Source organism: Moschus berezovskii, chromosome 7, assembly GCF_049115385.1.
Source record: "Moschus berezovskii isolate FMDL1 chromosome 7, NW_MosBer_1.0, whole genome shotgun sequence".
Lineage (NCBI taxonomy): Eukaryota > Metazoa > Chordata > Mammalia > Artiodactyla > Moschidae > Moschus > Moschus berezovskii.
Window position 1 is genome coordinate 86,906,167 of NC_142466.1, and position 17,631 is coordinate 86,923,797.

At 36.7% G+C, this 17,631-nt stretch overlaps 1 protein-coding gene across 10 annotated transcripts in view; it reads right to left on the minus strand.

The window, feature by feature from the left end:
* Positions 1-284: 284 nt before the first annotated feature.
* The window catches only part of TUT7 (terminal uridylyl transferase 7), a 59,050-nt gene continuing 41,703 nt past the window's right edge, over positions 285-17,631 (minus strand). For 4 of the 10 annotated variants that reach the window (XM_055427409.2, XM_055427407.2, XM_055427406.2 and 1 more), the window contains exons 24-29: positions 17,481-17,572; positions 16,145-16,260; positions 14,576-14,901; positions 11,792-11,868; positions 11,386-11,449; positions 285-1,284 (exon numbers count right to left, since the gene is read on the minus strand). In XM_055427409.2, coding sequence (XP_055283384.2) covers positions 1,217-1,284; positions 11,386-11,449; positions 11,792-11,868; positions 14,576-14,901; positions 16,145-16,260; positions 17,481-17,572 — 743 coding nt within the window. In that variant the 3' untranslated portion in view covers positions 285-1,216. Of the gene's footprint in view, positions 1,285-5,541; positions 8,739-8,844; positions 9,118-11,385; positions 11,450-11,791; positions 11,869-14,575; positions 14,902-16,144; positions 16,261-17,480; positions 17,573-17,631 lie in introns of those variants that run through there. The other 6 variants (XM_088838085.1, XM_088838084.1, XM_088838087.1 and 3 more) reach the window with 6 other exon arrangements.

Sequence of the window (17,631 nt, forward strand, 5' to 3'; positions counted from 1 at the left end):
AAAAGCACACAGGTGAGCTACTTTCGAGCCCTCTTCTATCCGGGAACGCTTGCCCAGCAAGCACCCCCAGCAGCCCTCCCTATGCATTCCTGCCCTTAAGTCTGTGTGACTCGTCTGCACACCCTGGGACTTGGCAGGCACTGGCTGTCAGTGAACACCAGACAGCATGAGCACATGGAGATGGAGCGTGGAATAAAGGGGAGCAGAGCTGTGCCACCCTTAATCCTTCCCCTAGTTTCCTCATGAAAGTTAGGGCTCTCACTGGAAAGTAAGGTGGATAAAACTACAGGCTGAAATCTTGATTTTATTTCAAATGATAATCCGAGGCACGGTTCTGACCACTTCTGAAGGGCTCGTGAATTAGAGAAACAGTTCCATGAAGGCTCCAGTCAGATCAAAATGATACCAATCAAACTTGTGATTGGCAGAGATAGCCTCTTTAATCATCAGGGATTTTAAAAGTCATCCACCCTGATTTTGGAGTATCATAAAAAGTAAAAATCACTTTTGTCATTTTTCCTTTGCAAATGTTTTTAGCAGCAAACAGGACTCTTGTTTTCCTTACTTCATTTTTATGACTACAGTAGTTATATGTCAACTTAAAATTAGAGAGGGAAAAAAACCAAAAGCCCTTCAGTGGCACTGCTCATCTGTAGGAGACTCACATAATAGGTACTCATGTTCACGTTATCAATTCTACAAATATCAATAAAATAAGGTTTGTAAATCGTAAATACAGCAGTAGCAGTTCACACGTTTGACAAGCTTTCACACAAGGATTCAGTTGACAACAATAAATATAATTTCCCCTCTTCAAAACAAACAAAAAGGACTTATAAAGGAAAAAAGGATTAATTTACTTGGAGTTTATCAGCCCACTATTTTTAGTGTGCTTTGAAATAATTAAAAAGCTTGAAATTGTATTCAATGAATACTGGCCCATAGTTACATTTTTTTTTTTTTAAAACCTGTCTTAAATACATACATCATGGCTTTCTATTGAAATCCTTAAATCTACAGGGATCTGTAGTAGGTAAGACTATATTAAACATTTTTTCCTCATTAACAATTTCATTAAGTTAAAAAAAATCTGACATTTCCCTTAAATGTTAAGTTGAAGCCTGATCTATGCTGCTGTGTCCTGTGAAATGAACCTAATTTTCAAAGTGAATAGGAACGCCTGAGTGGCCATTTAGAATGCGGCATTTTCCTTCCCTCATGATTCCTGCTGGGTCCTCTTCGCTGAGGCTTTTCCCTGAGTCATATATTTACTGGAAAGGCTACCTAGAGGAGGGGAAAAAACAAAACCCAACATAAATGAAACAGGCCTCACTTTATCGTAAATGCTATACAATTACTTTTTATGGTTAATTATTTACAGAAACTTCATACTCGTCACTTGTTTTGAATCAAGTCATCTGGCTAGATATAAAAAGGTATAACAAAAGCCTCGTCATATTCTTTCTAAATGCAGATGAGCTGCTAGAGTGACGTCATGTTATGACACGCATGCTCACTACATACTGGTACAGAAGCCAGGAGAACTTTTTAAAGCTCTGCTTTGCATCTGCAACCAAACAGAATAAACTCCAAAGAATTCTTTGGTCAGAAATAAATATCTCGTGTCATTACTCTGCAGACATGAAGCTGTGAATGGTGACATGGTAGCCATAACTTATTGATTTAAAAGAAAAAAAGGAAATTTATTGTATTTACAGCTGAAGGACAGAAATGAGGACTGCTAATTGCATGCACACCACAGAACAGCTAATAAATTTTGTTCTGGAGTCAAAACAAATAGTTCAATGAAACAAGAAAATTGACAAATTCTTTAAGTGATTACTTACAAGAAAGTAGTATCTAACAAAGGATATACACACATTGATTATACACATTTCAAACCAATGATGGAAAGTATGGATTGTTCAATAACTGGTATTGTGTCAAACAAGTAATTGTGGAAGGAAAGGGATAGATAAGTTTCCTTCCTCACATCATACCTTTCCTCCTCACCTAATTTCAAATGATTATAGAATTAAATATGAGAGAGTCAAAGTATAAGAAGTAGTGAATATTTTGGAGTGGGGAAAGTTTCCTAAGTATATCACTTTATGCTTTACTTATTAAAAGGGCTTTCTATTCTTAGCACTAAAGAAATTACAAATCCATAGAAAAAAGACAAACACTAATAGCTGGTGAAAGAAAAAGCAACATATGAAAGAGAAAAAAAAAGCATGTAAGTAGATAAAAATTAATCAATATCAGTGGGTAATCAAAGAAATGCAAAGTAAAACAAGGTATCAATTCTTAACCACTAACTGCTGAAAGAAGTGCAGGACAGGTAGGTGTGCAGAAATTTTGCTAAAGGAATATTCATATAAACCATAGAAACCTTGTAAAGTGGGCAAATAACTCAAATGTCCAGAACTTGTGATATGCCTAATTATATTATAAACATAATAACATATTAGGTATGCAGAGAAGGATAACAACACGAAAAATGAAGGTTATAAATTCCATGAATAGTTTTTCATTAAAACTAATAAACAATTTGAAAAACACCACTAATCAGATATGTATTGCCTCATTTTGCTTATCTGTAAAATGAAGACAATAATACCTATCCCCTTGGAGTTACTGTGAAGAGTAAATAAATTAATATAGGTAAAACAACTGAACAGCACCTGGCAAATAGAAAATGCTCAATCAATGCTAACTATTATCATTACATTGATGTAAAAAGATGGGAAGATTTTATCCCCAAAACTGACATAATAGTAAATGCTCTAAAATGGGACAAGTATAAATGGCTTTTACTTTCAATTTGCCTCAATTATACTTTCTAAAATGTCCAAAGTCAACTTATTAAGTACACAAACAAACTTATGCCCCCTCAAAAGCAAACTTTCCAAAGCAAGATATCCTGAGAGTCAACTCACAGTGAAAAATCAGTGATATGGCAGGAAGAATCAAAGCACTCTATGAGTATAAATACCATATTCATACACAGAGTGTCTATTGGTCAAAAATACCCATCTTTGACATTCTAAACTGCATGAAGTACTGAGGAAAGGCTTTTCACTTAAGGGACAAAAATTTATATCAGCACCTCATACTCTACATACAACCAGAATTGTAGAATAAAGATCTAAATAAGAAAAGTAAGGTTTTAAAGCTATTAGAAAAAAATATAGATGGATATCTTTACAACTTCAGGTAAGGGAACAATTTCTGAAAGACAACACTAAAATCATGAATCACATGTTCATGAAAACTAATCAGGGAAAAACCAATCATCTAATTATCTCAAAATTAAAAAGTGAAGTGGTGTAAGACAAGATATACTGGAAGACAATATTTAGAATGTATGTAATAATAAATACATAGTATTCACAGTCAGTCAGCATATAAAAAGGTGTTTAGCATCACCAGAGTAAAAAAAAAAAAAATCCATTAGAACACCACAGTATTTTTTTCACTCATCATATTTGTATGAATAAACACTGTTGATGTAAGTGGCAACTGTTTCAGCCAATTAGGGGGTATCTGACAGTATCTAACTAAGTTGAAAAGGCACATACGCACATATGAAAATGCTCTACGACACAACAAATTGATTTCTAGGTACTCAAATCCTATAGAATCTCTCAAATAGGCTCAAGAAGACTCACACAAGAGTGTTCACTACGACTCTGCTTATAATAGCAAAACACCAGACAAAATCTAAACGCTCATGTACTAGGTGATGTTTACATAAAATAATCTGTATTCATATGAAGCAGTGCTGTAGAGAGACTAAATCCATATACAACATATATAAATTTCAAAATCATTTTGTTAGATATAAAAAGCAAGTTGTAAAACATTCATATTATACAGTGTGAGTCATTTAAATTTAAAAATTCACCAAGGCTATGTATATTAAAGGATATATATGTTAAAGGATACATATGTAAGAGTTTAAAAAAGAATGGGTACCTGAATTCTTATTAATAATAAATGACTGAAAAGAAAATATGAAAAAATAAAGCCAATTCTCTAGTAGATGAGTAGTTGTTCTATTATTTAGATCTTCAAAAATTTTTTTGCCCAAATGTTAAGAAACTGTTCTAATACTTATACTTATCACTTAAACATGTAATCCCCTGTATATATATGTGTGTGTGTGTGTGTGTGTATGTATATAAAAATCTCAACATACCTGAAGAAGCTTCATGTAAAAAAATTCACACATAAGAAGATAAAACTATGGGACTTCCCTGGTTCAGTGATTGGGACTCTGTGCTTCCACTGCACGGTTTGATCCCCTGGTTGGGAACTAAGAACTTGCATGCCACATGGTTTGGTCAAGAAAAAAAAGATAAAACTACTATAAATAAAATATGAATTTTTATGTAATCTGGGGGAAGAACATGAAATTCTTAAAGATGAGTAAGCATGACTTGAAACTACCATAAAGTTGGCTAGATCAAATGACTAAAACAAATGTATGCATGGCAAAATAAATCACAAATGAGGTTGAAAGAATAATAAACTGGTGATGATGAAGGATACTATAACATATTTGACAAAGCATGAATAAATTTCTAAGTAGAAAGAACTACAGACAAAAATGAATGCTCAAAAATACCCAGATGTAACATGAAGAAATACAAATGAAAATGTGGAAAATTGTTAGCATTCAATGGTAATAACAGAACTTCAAGCAGACTGGCAAAAAAGACTATCCTAAATGAAGCAAGGGTATGAAAAATTGTGACTGACTCTCTGAACTGTCCACAATCACAATGTGGCATTATTGGTATCACTGTCAAAATACGGTTACTTTTAAACCTATTATTCTCCTAAGTGGGAATTTATCCTGAGGAAATAACTAGACAAATATGCAAACTGACAGAGCAGTGTTTTATGTAGACAGTGGTCTTCAACCTTGGGTACATGGTATTAAGCTATTCCTGAATAGCTTAAGAGGACAAGTGGGCAGAGTTTTAAGAGAGCTGACCAAAGTGCTTCAATTTTTACTTGAGTTCTTTCTGAGAATGTCTTTGTGGCCCAGGCTTTGGGTGGTTCTCAGGAATCATACCACTTTCTCTTTACCCTTTCACAAGACAGAGAGAGAGAGACACGTGTATTCTAACCATTCACCTCTTAATGTGGCACATTACCTTAGGGTGAAAAAAAAAAGCCTTGGGAGGCAGAGAAGCACACAAAATGCTGGGATCTGTAGCAAAATGTGAATACATCAAATAAAAGCCCAAATTTTTAGTTTTCATAAAATTACACTGATAGCTGATGACCATCAGAATAATTTCTGATGATATGATTTATGTGATTTTTTGATTTGATTAAAAAGGAATGATTGGGGAGAATGGAATTGTAGCATGTATATTATCATAAGTGACCAGTCCAGGTTCGACGCATAAATTTTCCTCTGTTCATTTCTTTGCATTTGTGCTTTTTTAATAAAATTCTTTTGTAGAAATAAAAAAAAAAAATAAAATAAAATAAAAAAAAATAAAATCTTAAAAAAAAAAAAATAAAAAGGAATGAAAACAACTGAGTGGCACTGTTGTATATCTTCCCTTCCTAAACTCCAAAACTTATTTTTATTTCTGTTCCTTTTAATTTGCTATTATAAAGACTAATGAGGTTTAGCAATGTTTATGAAGTATAAAACAAAGAGATTAGGAATAGAAATGATTCACTGTTTCATTCATGCAGTAAGTAGTACTACTCTGAAGATAAATGAATGCATCGGATAAAAATCTCATCTAATTAAATGACAGTCATTTTCAATAAGTAAACATAGGAAGCAATTTTTAATCAAAATTTGTAACATTGGTTTTGGTCAATTATATTCTTCTAATAACTATAAAAACAATTTAGAAGACATTTTTACACTTTGAGATTTAACAAAAAGCTGAAAAATTCAATTTATATGAACACTTTTGTGGCCAGTCAATAAAATGCTTGAAATATATATGATAAAAATATATCATCTTAAGATAAAATTCCATGGAAGTGAAACAAAAGAATTCAAGGAGAAAAAAAAAGATGTAAAATTTCTGCAATAATATTTATATTTCATTTGATACATTTAAAAAGACTGATTTAAAAGTTTTGCTTTTAAAATGCCAATATTTTCAAAAAAACTTCAGAAATTACATGTTTTGCAACTATGATGAAAAACTGAGATGTCAACTTAAAGACATACAAGGAGATATATGGGTGGTTCAACATTTTGGGAGCAAGTATGCAAGCAAAAATGTTTTGAAGACACTGATATAACAAATATTTGAAAAGAACTAGTTCCATTAATAAAGAATGGTTAAATACATAATGTATGTTCATATACTGGAATAGCAAGAAGGGTATGAAAAACAATGATCTATATATTCACTGATAATAAGATCTTCCCATATGGTTTTCAAAAAGTGCTTCTATTATTTTAAACTTATTATCATAAAGACCACTGTGCTTTTGTTTTTAATAAGTAAACTTTAACATTCTGGTCAAGGAAAAAGGTATGCATTATCATAAAGGAGAAAAGATATTCACCAATCTCTTATAGCATCTCCAATATTTAAGATTTCAAACCCTTGGATTAAAATGGAATAAACAAAGACGCAGAGGTAGTTTCTTTTGAAAAGTAATTTTCTTTCCAAAAAACAGTAGCGGATTAAGAAACAGAAAAACGTTAGTTTCTTAAGATTCTCATACTGAACAGTTTATGACTATGGTTCTTCAATCTCTACATACTCTTCTTTTGTTAAAAATTTCCATTATATATTTGTCCTAGAAGTTAGGCAGTTAGAGCATAGTTGGAGACTTTCTGTTAACTACAGCAGTAAGAGTAGTAACAATTTATCGAGTGATGTGTGCCAGATATGGTGTTAAGGGCTTTACATATATGAAACTAATCCTTACAGTTGCCCTGTGAGATATTAGCCCCAATTTATGGACAAGGAAACTGAGGCAGAGAGGTTCACTAACTTGACAGAGGTAGTGGAGCTAGTAAATGATTGGGCTGGATGTCAAACTAGAGTAAGTCTGACTTTAAAGCTCATGTTCTTGATCACTCTCCCACTCTTCACTCTGTCAAAATGAGTCCACCTCTAATCAATAAAACTGAAATCTAAGGCACTGTTAGCTGTGTGTATGCGAGGGAGGGAGGAAACGAGAGCAAGGAAACTCAGGGATTTCCATCTACTGCTGTCTCATTTGAGAGTCAGGAACTATATGTAGCTTAGTGGAATGGAGGAAGTATCAGGAAAGGAAAGAGAACTTGGTTGATTATCAGATGTGGGTGGCTGCTTTAACCTCAGCAGCATGAGAAAGATGGTGCTACTGCCAATTTTATAAATGGGACACCTGGAGCTCAGAGGAGCTCACCTCTTTCTTCTAAGGTCAATTCAGCTATTGCAGAAGCGCAGGGGCTGTACACACTAGCAGGTTCTCCTTAGGAAACTACCCACGCATCACAGATAAAGTAAGTCTGTGAAAAGGAAGAGCTCTCTGGAAACTTAATCCTACTTAATGTTGAGACATTTCGCATAACAACATACATAACTTGTATACATTTCTCATGGATAAATCTGACAGTATTAACAGTTGTCATTAACTTGAAGAGTTTATTAGAAAAGATAAGTTTTAACCACCTATAATTTTTTTTTTCTGGTAGAAAGCAAACCTTATTTATTGCACTAACTTTTTTTTTCTGTAGTAAGCTTAAGTTTTATGGTTACTCAAAAGATTTATAAATATGTAAATCTTTCACTCAGAAAATAATTTATCGAAATCCTAACCTACTGTCAATTGGTATTGCATTTCTAATATCTGTAACCCTCACTTAGGAAATTATATTAAAATTTTACTTTCAAGATGCGTCAAATCTTTAGCAGAAGCAATGCTGACAGAAGTCCTGCAGAACACCAAATGCCATCAGTACCCAACAACCTCTGCTCTCACAGCATGCAGGTACTGTTCTAAGTGCTTTTACATAGATTTCGCAACAGTCCTACAAGATAAGTATTATTATTATCTCCTTTAACAGATAAGGAAACTGAAGCAATGGAGGATAAGATCACAAAGCTAGAAATCACACGGTGCAATCTGACGGCAAAGCTGATATTCATAAACATCTTTGACAAAACAAATCTCAACTAAGCAAGGACCAGTATTTTCTTAAGTAAAGTGTTCTGGAAATGCCTATTCAAGGCTGAAGCTTGTAAAAACAACAGTCTTTTGGCTTCTTTACATTTGGTAACTGTGTGACCTTCAAACTCTCAGAGGATCTATGGGAAACAACCCCACAAACTGCAGTGGAGTCTGTCTCCAATACACTTTCATTTGCTGAAGTAACTTCCAGAGCAGCTTGTCAATCTCCTCATCCATGTTTCATGGATACTTCCACTGTCAATCAAATCCTCTCAGAACAGACCCCATTTTCATTTTACTCCATTTTATTTTGAGGGTTTTCCCAGTAGAACTTTTCTTATTTGTGAGTCCATGAATTCCACTGAGAACAATTACAAAACCTTCCCAGGAAAGAGCTGCTCTTGCCTGTTCTTACAGAATCTCCTATGTCTTCACCTTTCATGGATACCATGTTCCCCTTCTGGGTAAGGGTGACAATTCTTTGAAGATTTCTGTTTCTCTTTGGGACGTTCTACCTCAGTCTGATTGTAGAGAAACTTGATGCCATTTCGAATGTTTTTCCAATCATTAGAAAAACACAACTGTAAAATAGTCACATATTATAAAAATAAATGCCTATTTCTAAGTAGATCATTTTATATACTTCAGATAATTCATCTTGGTATAATAGAAACAGAAGTACTTAAATAATTTAATAATTCAATTTATTTTCTTTGTTAACATTCGAAGTAGAGACAACCAAATGCCCTTTGCCTGGAGCTTCCTTAGCTTTCTCAGGGTGATACCACTGCGCCCTGGCTTATTGCAGCCTGGGCTGGCAACAGCAGGGAAGAGCTCTATCTGCTGCAGGGCTGGGGAGGCTGCCAAGGCTCTGGGAGTGCTCTCTCAGAAACTGACACCTGATTGGAGAGATGGCTTAGCCTCTTCATTCTTTATAACCAACACAGGCATCTCTCCAATCTACAAGCAAACATTGCACCTTAGCAATAACATACAACACGTAAAAGCTGACCACAAAATAGGCGGCTTGTTTTACATTATATATAAAATTGTCAGGTTTTATCAATGAAGCTTTAAAATTTCAAAAATTTGACTTTTCTCATCAACTATACAATCAAGTTAAAAAGAGTACACACGCTCTATTTTTTTAAACAGTTTCCCTTCTTTAATCCTACTTTATTGAAAATTAGAAAGGGGAAGAGAAAGAGATATTAAACAAAACTAGTTAAGTGTCTAAAGGCCAGGTGCTTGCATCATGCTTTATAGTTTCATCCACTTAAAAAAAAAGCTTAAAAAGTGATTCATTATATGTTAAAGTTACTTTGATTTTTATTTTACCCCTCAAATTTCTCCCTTCTATTTCAGGATTAAAACTACTCTTGAAACACCAAGAAAGGCCTTCACAGCATCCTATTTTCCCCTCCCTTTTAACATCTTTCCTTGGGCCTGGGGGGACTGGGTAGGGATGGGGGCCCTGGCACTATGCAGAAATAGCTGAGGTCAGGCACCCTACAATTCTTCCAGCACAACTCCCTACAAACAGGTTTTTCTGCCCCCTATTTCTCTTTGAAATGGCTCTTTTCAAAGTCACAGTGAGGGACTTCTGTGTTGCCAAATGCCTCATTCTCAGTCCTCGTTGAACAGACCTATCAGAAGCAATCTGCACAAAGCCAACTGCCCCCTCTTTGAGGAACTTTCTCCATTAAAACTTCATTAAAAGATCAAACTCGCTGCTTTCTCCATCCCCACTGTTAAACATTTTTTTTCTGGGGGTGTGTTTCTGTCTCCTTGGTTTATTTTGCCTAAGCCTCTACATGCTTTTCTCTTTTCTATCTGCATTTCCTACATGATTGCAGTCAGATCCAGGGCTTAACTACCATCAGTTACATACTGATCATCCTCAAATTTGTATCAGCAGACCGGACTTCTGCTGCTCCTTCCTATATCTACTTGGCTATTCAACACCTCTACCACAATATCTAGCAGGTCTCTTAAAACGTACACATTTCAAGCTGAACTCTATTTCTCCCCATAATCTGTTCTTCCTGATGGTTTCCCAGCACAGGAAATTCAAACTTCACTATTCTAGCTGCTCAGAACAAAAAATCACAGTGTCACCTCTGAGTCTCAAAATCTCATGATTTTCTGTCATGTCTTATAATCCAACTCATCGACAATCATGTCAGCGCTACCTTTAAAGCCAGAACAAGAGCAGGCCTCACTTCCTCCAACCCTTCCACCTATGTCCAGGCTGTTCTCATCTCTCCCCTGGACTACAGAAGGAGCCTCCTTGTTGGTTGTTCACCCTTGCCTCCTCAGCAGCCATAGTGAACCTTTTAAGACAATTCAGATACCACTCTTTTGCCTCCAACAGCTGCCCACCTCATGTAGAGAAAAAAACCCATCCCTACCACTGCTGAAGGAGCTGTGTGACCCACAGTCAGGTACCCTGACCTCACCTCCAGTTACCCTCCTCTCCCTCATCCGGCTTAGTGTCACCACTTGGGACAAAACTGTTTTCAACTCTGTTGTAAGAGTCTAAATCCAAGTTCTTCTTGACTTGCTTCTTCCTTTCACTTTGATTCTTTGCTGAAATATTACTTTATCAGAGGGTGCCTCCTTCCCAACATTCTCTTTTCCTTCTTTATATTTCTTAACATCTGTCGCCGCATGAAATACGTCTATCTCTTTTCTGACAAGAAGGCAGAGTAAATGAGAGAAGGGGCTTTTATCTTCAGTATTTAGGCCCACACCCTACACTTGGAGGGGGCGGGTGGGTGGGAGGTGTGGCTTAGTATTTGTTGAAGGAACCAGTAAATGACATAGTTGAGACAGAGTATTCAGGCCCACGAATACTTTCTTTGGTGGCAAATAATCTCCATGAGGAGAATACACTGCTGACAAGACAGTGGCAATTTAAAAGCAGAAACAAAAAGTGTAGAAGAGGAACAAATAATTATAGACTATGGTTCCTATTCAAGGATGGTGTAAGAATCACCTAGAACATTAAAAAAAAACAAAACAGGCTTAAGCCTAACCCTCAAGAATCTCATTTAGGAAATGAAGGTGGGGGCAGGGCAAGTGTAGTTTTAAAAGCTCCCCAAGTTATTCTGATGTCCAATCGCTGTTAAAACCACTTTTATTCAAAGGAAGCGCCTCAAAAGGCATGTGGTATGCTATGCAGTAAATAAAATAACACACATTTGTTTTTTTAAAAAACCCACATACCTGACTGGGGACTCAAAAATATAGATGTTTTTTGTTTCTTTTGGTCTTCATGTAAAAGCACTGCCTAAAAAACGAAATAGACTGGTTTACAAAGTCGAAAGGAACAGCATCCGAAACAGTCTGAAAACTGTAACCAAATCCAAGGAGAGCTGAAATTAGGCATGTGGGTGGCAGAACTTTGCAAGTTAATCGACAAGCAAGACACATCTGCAGGACCCCGAAAGGCACGACTGGCAGCCGGTGCACAGCAAGCTCACCGCACAAGGCACCTCGGGCAGAGCAGAGGAGCCACCTGAACTGCCCAGCCCCTCCCGAGCACCTGGCCCAGAGCTGCTCGCACTCACTGAGTGTTTGCGGGAGAGGCAGGGACGGGAGGGTTTCCTGCTTGGGTCTGAGCTAGGTTTACCTGAACAAATGTGCCAGCTGGTCTCAAAGGGTTAGGTGAAGAAGGGGATCCAAATACACAATCTGATTTAGATAGACCTGAGAAAGAAATGAGCACTTTTTGTTCCTACTTTAAATTGAAAGCAGTGGTCCTGTTTCAAACTTTCAGAGAAGGATTTTCTGTCGAGATGACAAAAGCTCTACTCAAAATATTATATGGACAAAATTCTAATGTATTAAAAGAAATGAGATGGAAGAACATAATCTTTAGACAGAAGCTGATTATTTTTAATTGCTATTGGAGGAAATTCACCATACTTTAGCCCCATTCCTCTTTTAATTCTTTTTACTGTGTGTGTGTGTGTGTTAGTTGCTCAGTCGTGTCTGACTCTTTGTGTCCCTATGGACTGTAGCCTGCCAGGCTGTTCTGGAATTCTCCTGGCAAGAATACTGGAGTGGGTAGCCATTCCCTTCTCCAGGGGATCTTCTTGACCCAGGAATTGAACCCAGGTTTCCTGAATTGCAGGCAGATTCTTTACTGTCTGAGATACCAGGGAAGTCCCTCTTTTTGTTTTACATTATGACTACTTGATTTACTATGAAAACATGGCAGTCTGAAGGAACCAAGATTCTAGTGTTTTCTGTATGTTTGATAATACCTCATCCCTGTCCCAGGACATCCCCTGTCCCTCTTGATTGGCTGCTACCCTCTAGATGTCCAGGATCATTGCTCTACGTTTTAAAAATTTTGGTAGAATCTTAGTTCCCTGACCAGGGATTGAACCCGGGCCCACGGCAGTAAAAGTGCCAAGTTCAAACCACTTGACTGACAGGGAATTGCCTACTTTTACTATTTTGAGAGCTTCACTTATTTTATTTACTCCACTTACTATTGGTAACTTAAAACTTGCTACTAGTTAGAAACAAGAGATCCGTCCAAGCTGGGGGAGTGCAGGGGCATCCCTGCACTACTTTGTTGTACCAAAGAGGACGGCAATGCCCATGTACTTCCTGCTCTGAGTAAAAGCAGACAGTGAGCTGTTCTGAAGGGTAGCCTACAAAAGGAATTTTGATGAGACTGTATTACATCTTATCTATATATACTGTTTACCGTTTCCTCATCTGTAACTGAGGATATCAAAATAATACCACAGTTAATGGGGCTCTGGTGAAAATTAGATGAGTTTACCCATATAAAGTACTTAAACAGTGCCTGACCCACTGAAAGTGCTCAATAAATGTTAGCTATTGCTTTAATTTTAATTTCTTTTAAACATTTTACCGTTATAATTATAAAACATCATTTTATTCTGCTATATGTCCCTTGTGAGGGCAATAAAAGTTCCTTAGAATAAAATTCCTTAGAAGTAGGACAAGCTGAAGCTGTAAAAACATTTCATAAACATTTACATTCTATTTTAAAATTAATAATAAAACAATTTAAGAACTTACTTTTCATATAAAGCTCATTTAAAAAAATAAGGATGGCTTATCTAAAACTTTCCTATCTTAAAAAAAGAGATACTATATTGCTGATATGGTATCATAAACTGGAAGAGAGGTATCAGTGTTCCAGGAATGACAAGGACTAGAGTGAGTATTTTAAGCAAACTTTCAGTGCTGACGTTTTTTATGTTGTCCATAAACACTTAACAGTTGAGGACATGAACAGGGTCACTACTTTAATCAAAAACATTATTTCTCAGGGTTTCATTTTTATGCTAAATAAATTTCATCCACTTTCACAGGTTTGTTCTGAGAAAAAAAGTGAGAGTGTATAAACTGCCTTGTAAACTGTAACTTACCCTCCCCCTCCAAGGTACCCTTACTTTTAATAGTCTGTTAAAAATATGCCCCAAACGGATGCTTCACCTATTTCATAGAAAAAGCAAATTAGACAACTCACAGGGGCAAGATCTATGGATGATATTCAACTATAGACAGAAAATACATTTTTCCTCATTGTAAGAGTAACCATGCTCACTGAAGAAAATGATGAAATGCAAAGGTAATTCTCTGCAGGCAGAGGCACTGTTAACTGTGTCACCCTTCTTCTACTTCCCTTTTTAGGCCTGTGAATACATGTGTTTAAACAACAATATAAGTGGCTCCTGCACACAAAGTATGGTGTCCTGAGATCACTTCAGCTATGCCTACCCATGGCTTTTCCATTTCAAAAGTGTACCTACTGAGTTGGGAAAGCTCAAGTAAGTGGTAGCTTGTTTTCTGGTCAATTAGGTCAGCAGTCCCTAAACTTTCTGGTACCAGGGACCAGTTTCATGGAAGACAATTTTTCCATGGACTGGGTGCCGGGGGGTGGTGGAGGGGAGGCAGGGCAGTGGTAGTTCAGGAGGTAATGAAAGCCATGGGGAGTGATGGAGAGAAGCACACGAAGCTTCACTTGCTCACCCACTGCTCACTTCCCACTGTGCAGCCCGGTTCCTAACAGGTCACAGACCAGTACTGGTCCATGGCCTGGGGGGTGTTGGGGACCTCTGTCTTAGGTTACATTTTTTAAGTACTGGGGATTACTAGGTCTTCAATTCACTGATAATCTTATCTGAAAAGTCAACGAAACTTATCAGAGTCAACCAGACTGACAAGCCTCTTAAAAAACCAGGAATAAGTGTTTTAAAACACATAGAGAATTAGAAGTAAAGGTGGGAGAGGTGGGTTTACCTTCTGAAAAACAAAATCTTATCCAGTAAATAGATCTGTACATACAACTAAGATAGTTAAGAACTCTAAAAGAGAGCTCTTCCTTGAGGTGTGAGTGCGAACATCAAGGCGCGATGGGCATCCGTACCTGCAGAGCCTCTAAGCTGAGGGCACTCCTTTCTCACGTGCCCCTCGCGTCCACAAGTAAAGCAACGCCGGTCTCTTAAGTCTCTGTCCTCCTGTCTCTTCCACTTCTCCACCGGCGGCCTCAGGACGCTCTCTCTCCCTGGCTCAGCGGCTGCCCTCACCGGCTTGGCTTTCTGAGGTGTGCACTGCACGGGCTTATCTCCTTTTGTGGATGCCTCTCTCTCTGTGTACTTGTTCTGAATTTCTCTATCTTCTTTGCTTCTTTTGTCTTTGTTCTCGGGGTATCTTTGGTTCAGGGTATCTTCCTGATCTCGCCGTCGCCTCACTCTGTAGAAGATATAATACTAGTAGGAAAAATCTGAACAGAAAGCTAACAAAGTATTAAGACTCCTCCAGGTTTAGAAGACAACTAGATACAGAAGTCATCAGAGGGAAAAATAAGAATTTAAGTTCATCTTCTCTATTAACATATTTTTGACTGGGGGATTTCTGCAGAAACTATCACCTGTGGCATTAATATGTCTCTGGTCAATAATATGTTAAGAAGTACCCTCAGAGCTTAAGGGTGTAGTTGTTCATTTTCACAATTACTCTAATGCTGTGAAACCAGTTTTTGCAATTAGCGGAACTCCTTAATTTAATACCTACTCTGGTACTGATGTAATGAAACTCAAGTTATCTTTGGAATGATTTCTTAAAACTTTCTGGCCCACTAGCATTCTTTACTAGGACTGGAAACTTGAGACATAAAACTTTAGGTTCACAATGGAACAATGGTTACAAGGAGCTTTGTGCTCTTAAACTGTCAAAATTGTTTCTTCTTTGCCCTACAGGATCAGTGGCTATTATCTGAACAAAAAATAAAGTAATAAATAAGAGTCTCAAATTCCAGATGGTGATTTAAGTACCATGTTTTAAATGTGAATATTATCGTCCACTTAAAAATATCACCAGCATAAAACAAGAATATGTCCCAAGCAAGCAATCAAAAACATCTCCCTCTGCCCTCCTAAAAACATTACCAGAAGAAAGCATGATGACCAAATCGAGTAGGTCACCACAACAATTATTAAGAATTAAAATGCATACAAGTGAAGGGTCCTATAGTGCAGTACAGTATTACTGAGTCTAAATGCCCCCACACAGTATACCCCAGTTATTGTACATCAGAAATATAATTGAGATCCTAAGAAAACCCATTTTACTTTTCAATGACTGAAATAATTCTGGATTTCTCAATGCTGTAAAATGGAAGAATTTCAGTTTCCTCTTCTGCTCTTCCATCCTTGTTGGAGAGCGTAATAACCATCAAGGGGTGATTAGGGATGTGCCCAAAATTAGGAAAAGGGATGAGGCCTGGAAGACTGTCTCCTGTATACTCAAGTTAATCTGAGCCATCTGACTTAAAGCCAGGTTTTAAATCACTTCATGTTCCTTGTAAAAAATCTCAAAGTCATCTGAGAACTTCTGGGTTTAATACAAGTTTATTTCCTGGTACAAGAGAACCTCATTTGAAAACTGGTGCAGTAAGAAAATAAAAACAAAACCACCCTTTTGAATGTTCACTTACTTTCTCCTCATAGGACAGTCCTTCATGAAGTGTCCGATTTTCCCACAAATGCGGCAACATCTATCATTTGGGGCCAGTTCTCCTTCAGTAAGCACATCTGGATCAAAAAAGTACTCCTAGCAGAATATAAATACATAAAAACCTAAACTACTAATATCAGATCCAAACACAAAAACTAACCAGTATCAATCAGGGATCTTATATCTCAACATTGACAAATCATTATTTTTAATAATTATTATTATACTGTTTAAATCCAAAAATCTAAAATCACTAACAGGTGTAATTCAGGATAGATTTACCTGAATTCATTTTGGTTCATTCCTTTTCACCGTGCAGAACACTTTAACCCTACCTTTTTCCCCAGTACAACTCTAAACAAGAGTGTTACATATGCCTGTGAGTCAGCTTCCTAGGACTTGGGGAAAACTGAGGCCAGGCACAAAAACTTCATTTTCTCATAAAAAGAAAAGACTAAAACCTAAAAAGAAAGAAGCTATGTGTTGCTGCTTTGCTTGGCTTCTGAAGGAAAGTATCAGAGGAAAGGAAAGACAATAGCCTGGATTCCAGCCTCCTTACCACTGAAATGAAGCAGGGTACCAGCAGAGGTGGCATCACCTGGGGGTTTGCACAACATGCAATCTTGGGCCCCACCCCAGACCTCCTGAATTAGAATCTGCATTTTAACAAAATCTCCAGGCGATTTGTTAGAACAAGTTTCAGAAGCAGCGTGAAGAGGACTGCCACAGCAATGTCTAGCAAAAACTAGATGCAGGGATGTAATCAAATGCTGAACATGCTTATACACCTTGATAACTTAAGGTTCATTTAAAAAGGAAAATTAATGCAGGAGAATTGGGAAAATTAGAATTAGGAAAATTAATGCAGGAGAAAAACCCCTTTATTTTTAACACAAAACACTCTAGTTCCTAGCCCCTTCCCCTTTTTTCTCACTAAAATGAATTTTTATAATGTAATTTTGTTTTGCTTTTATTGAATGTGGTTCCATAAAAACCTTAGTATCAGGTTATACGAGGACAGATTTTTAGCACAGGGAGCACTGTGTCTCTCCTAGCTTCATTAAGGTATTTATTACTCTTTGCAAGCAGACTGGAAAATTTAGATTTTCCTAAAATCAACCCAAACTTCACTTCTGGATATCTCTCCCCGTGCTGTGACAAATGGCTTCAATAGTTATGTTTATGAAAAGGCTTTAATCGTGGCTAGACTCACCAAACTTTCAAGTATTTAGGTTATTACTGAAGTAATGTATACAAATTAGGTGCTTAAAAGTCTTTTGGAACTGTTTTTTTTGGTATTTCCAACAGACACTTACCATTTTTGAGGGGTAGTCCTTTGGAAATCCTTTGACTGGAATCCCAAATACTCTTCTCCCATTAATAAATGCTTTCATTATAAAATTTGTCACTTAGAAAAAAAGAGTAAAGTCTCAATTAAATGGGTTAACAGGAAAAGAGAAGGCATTA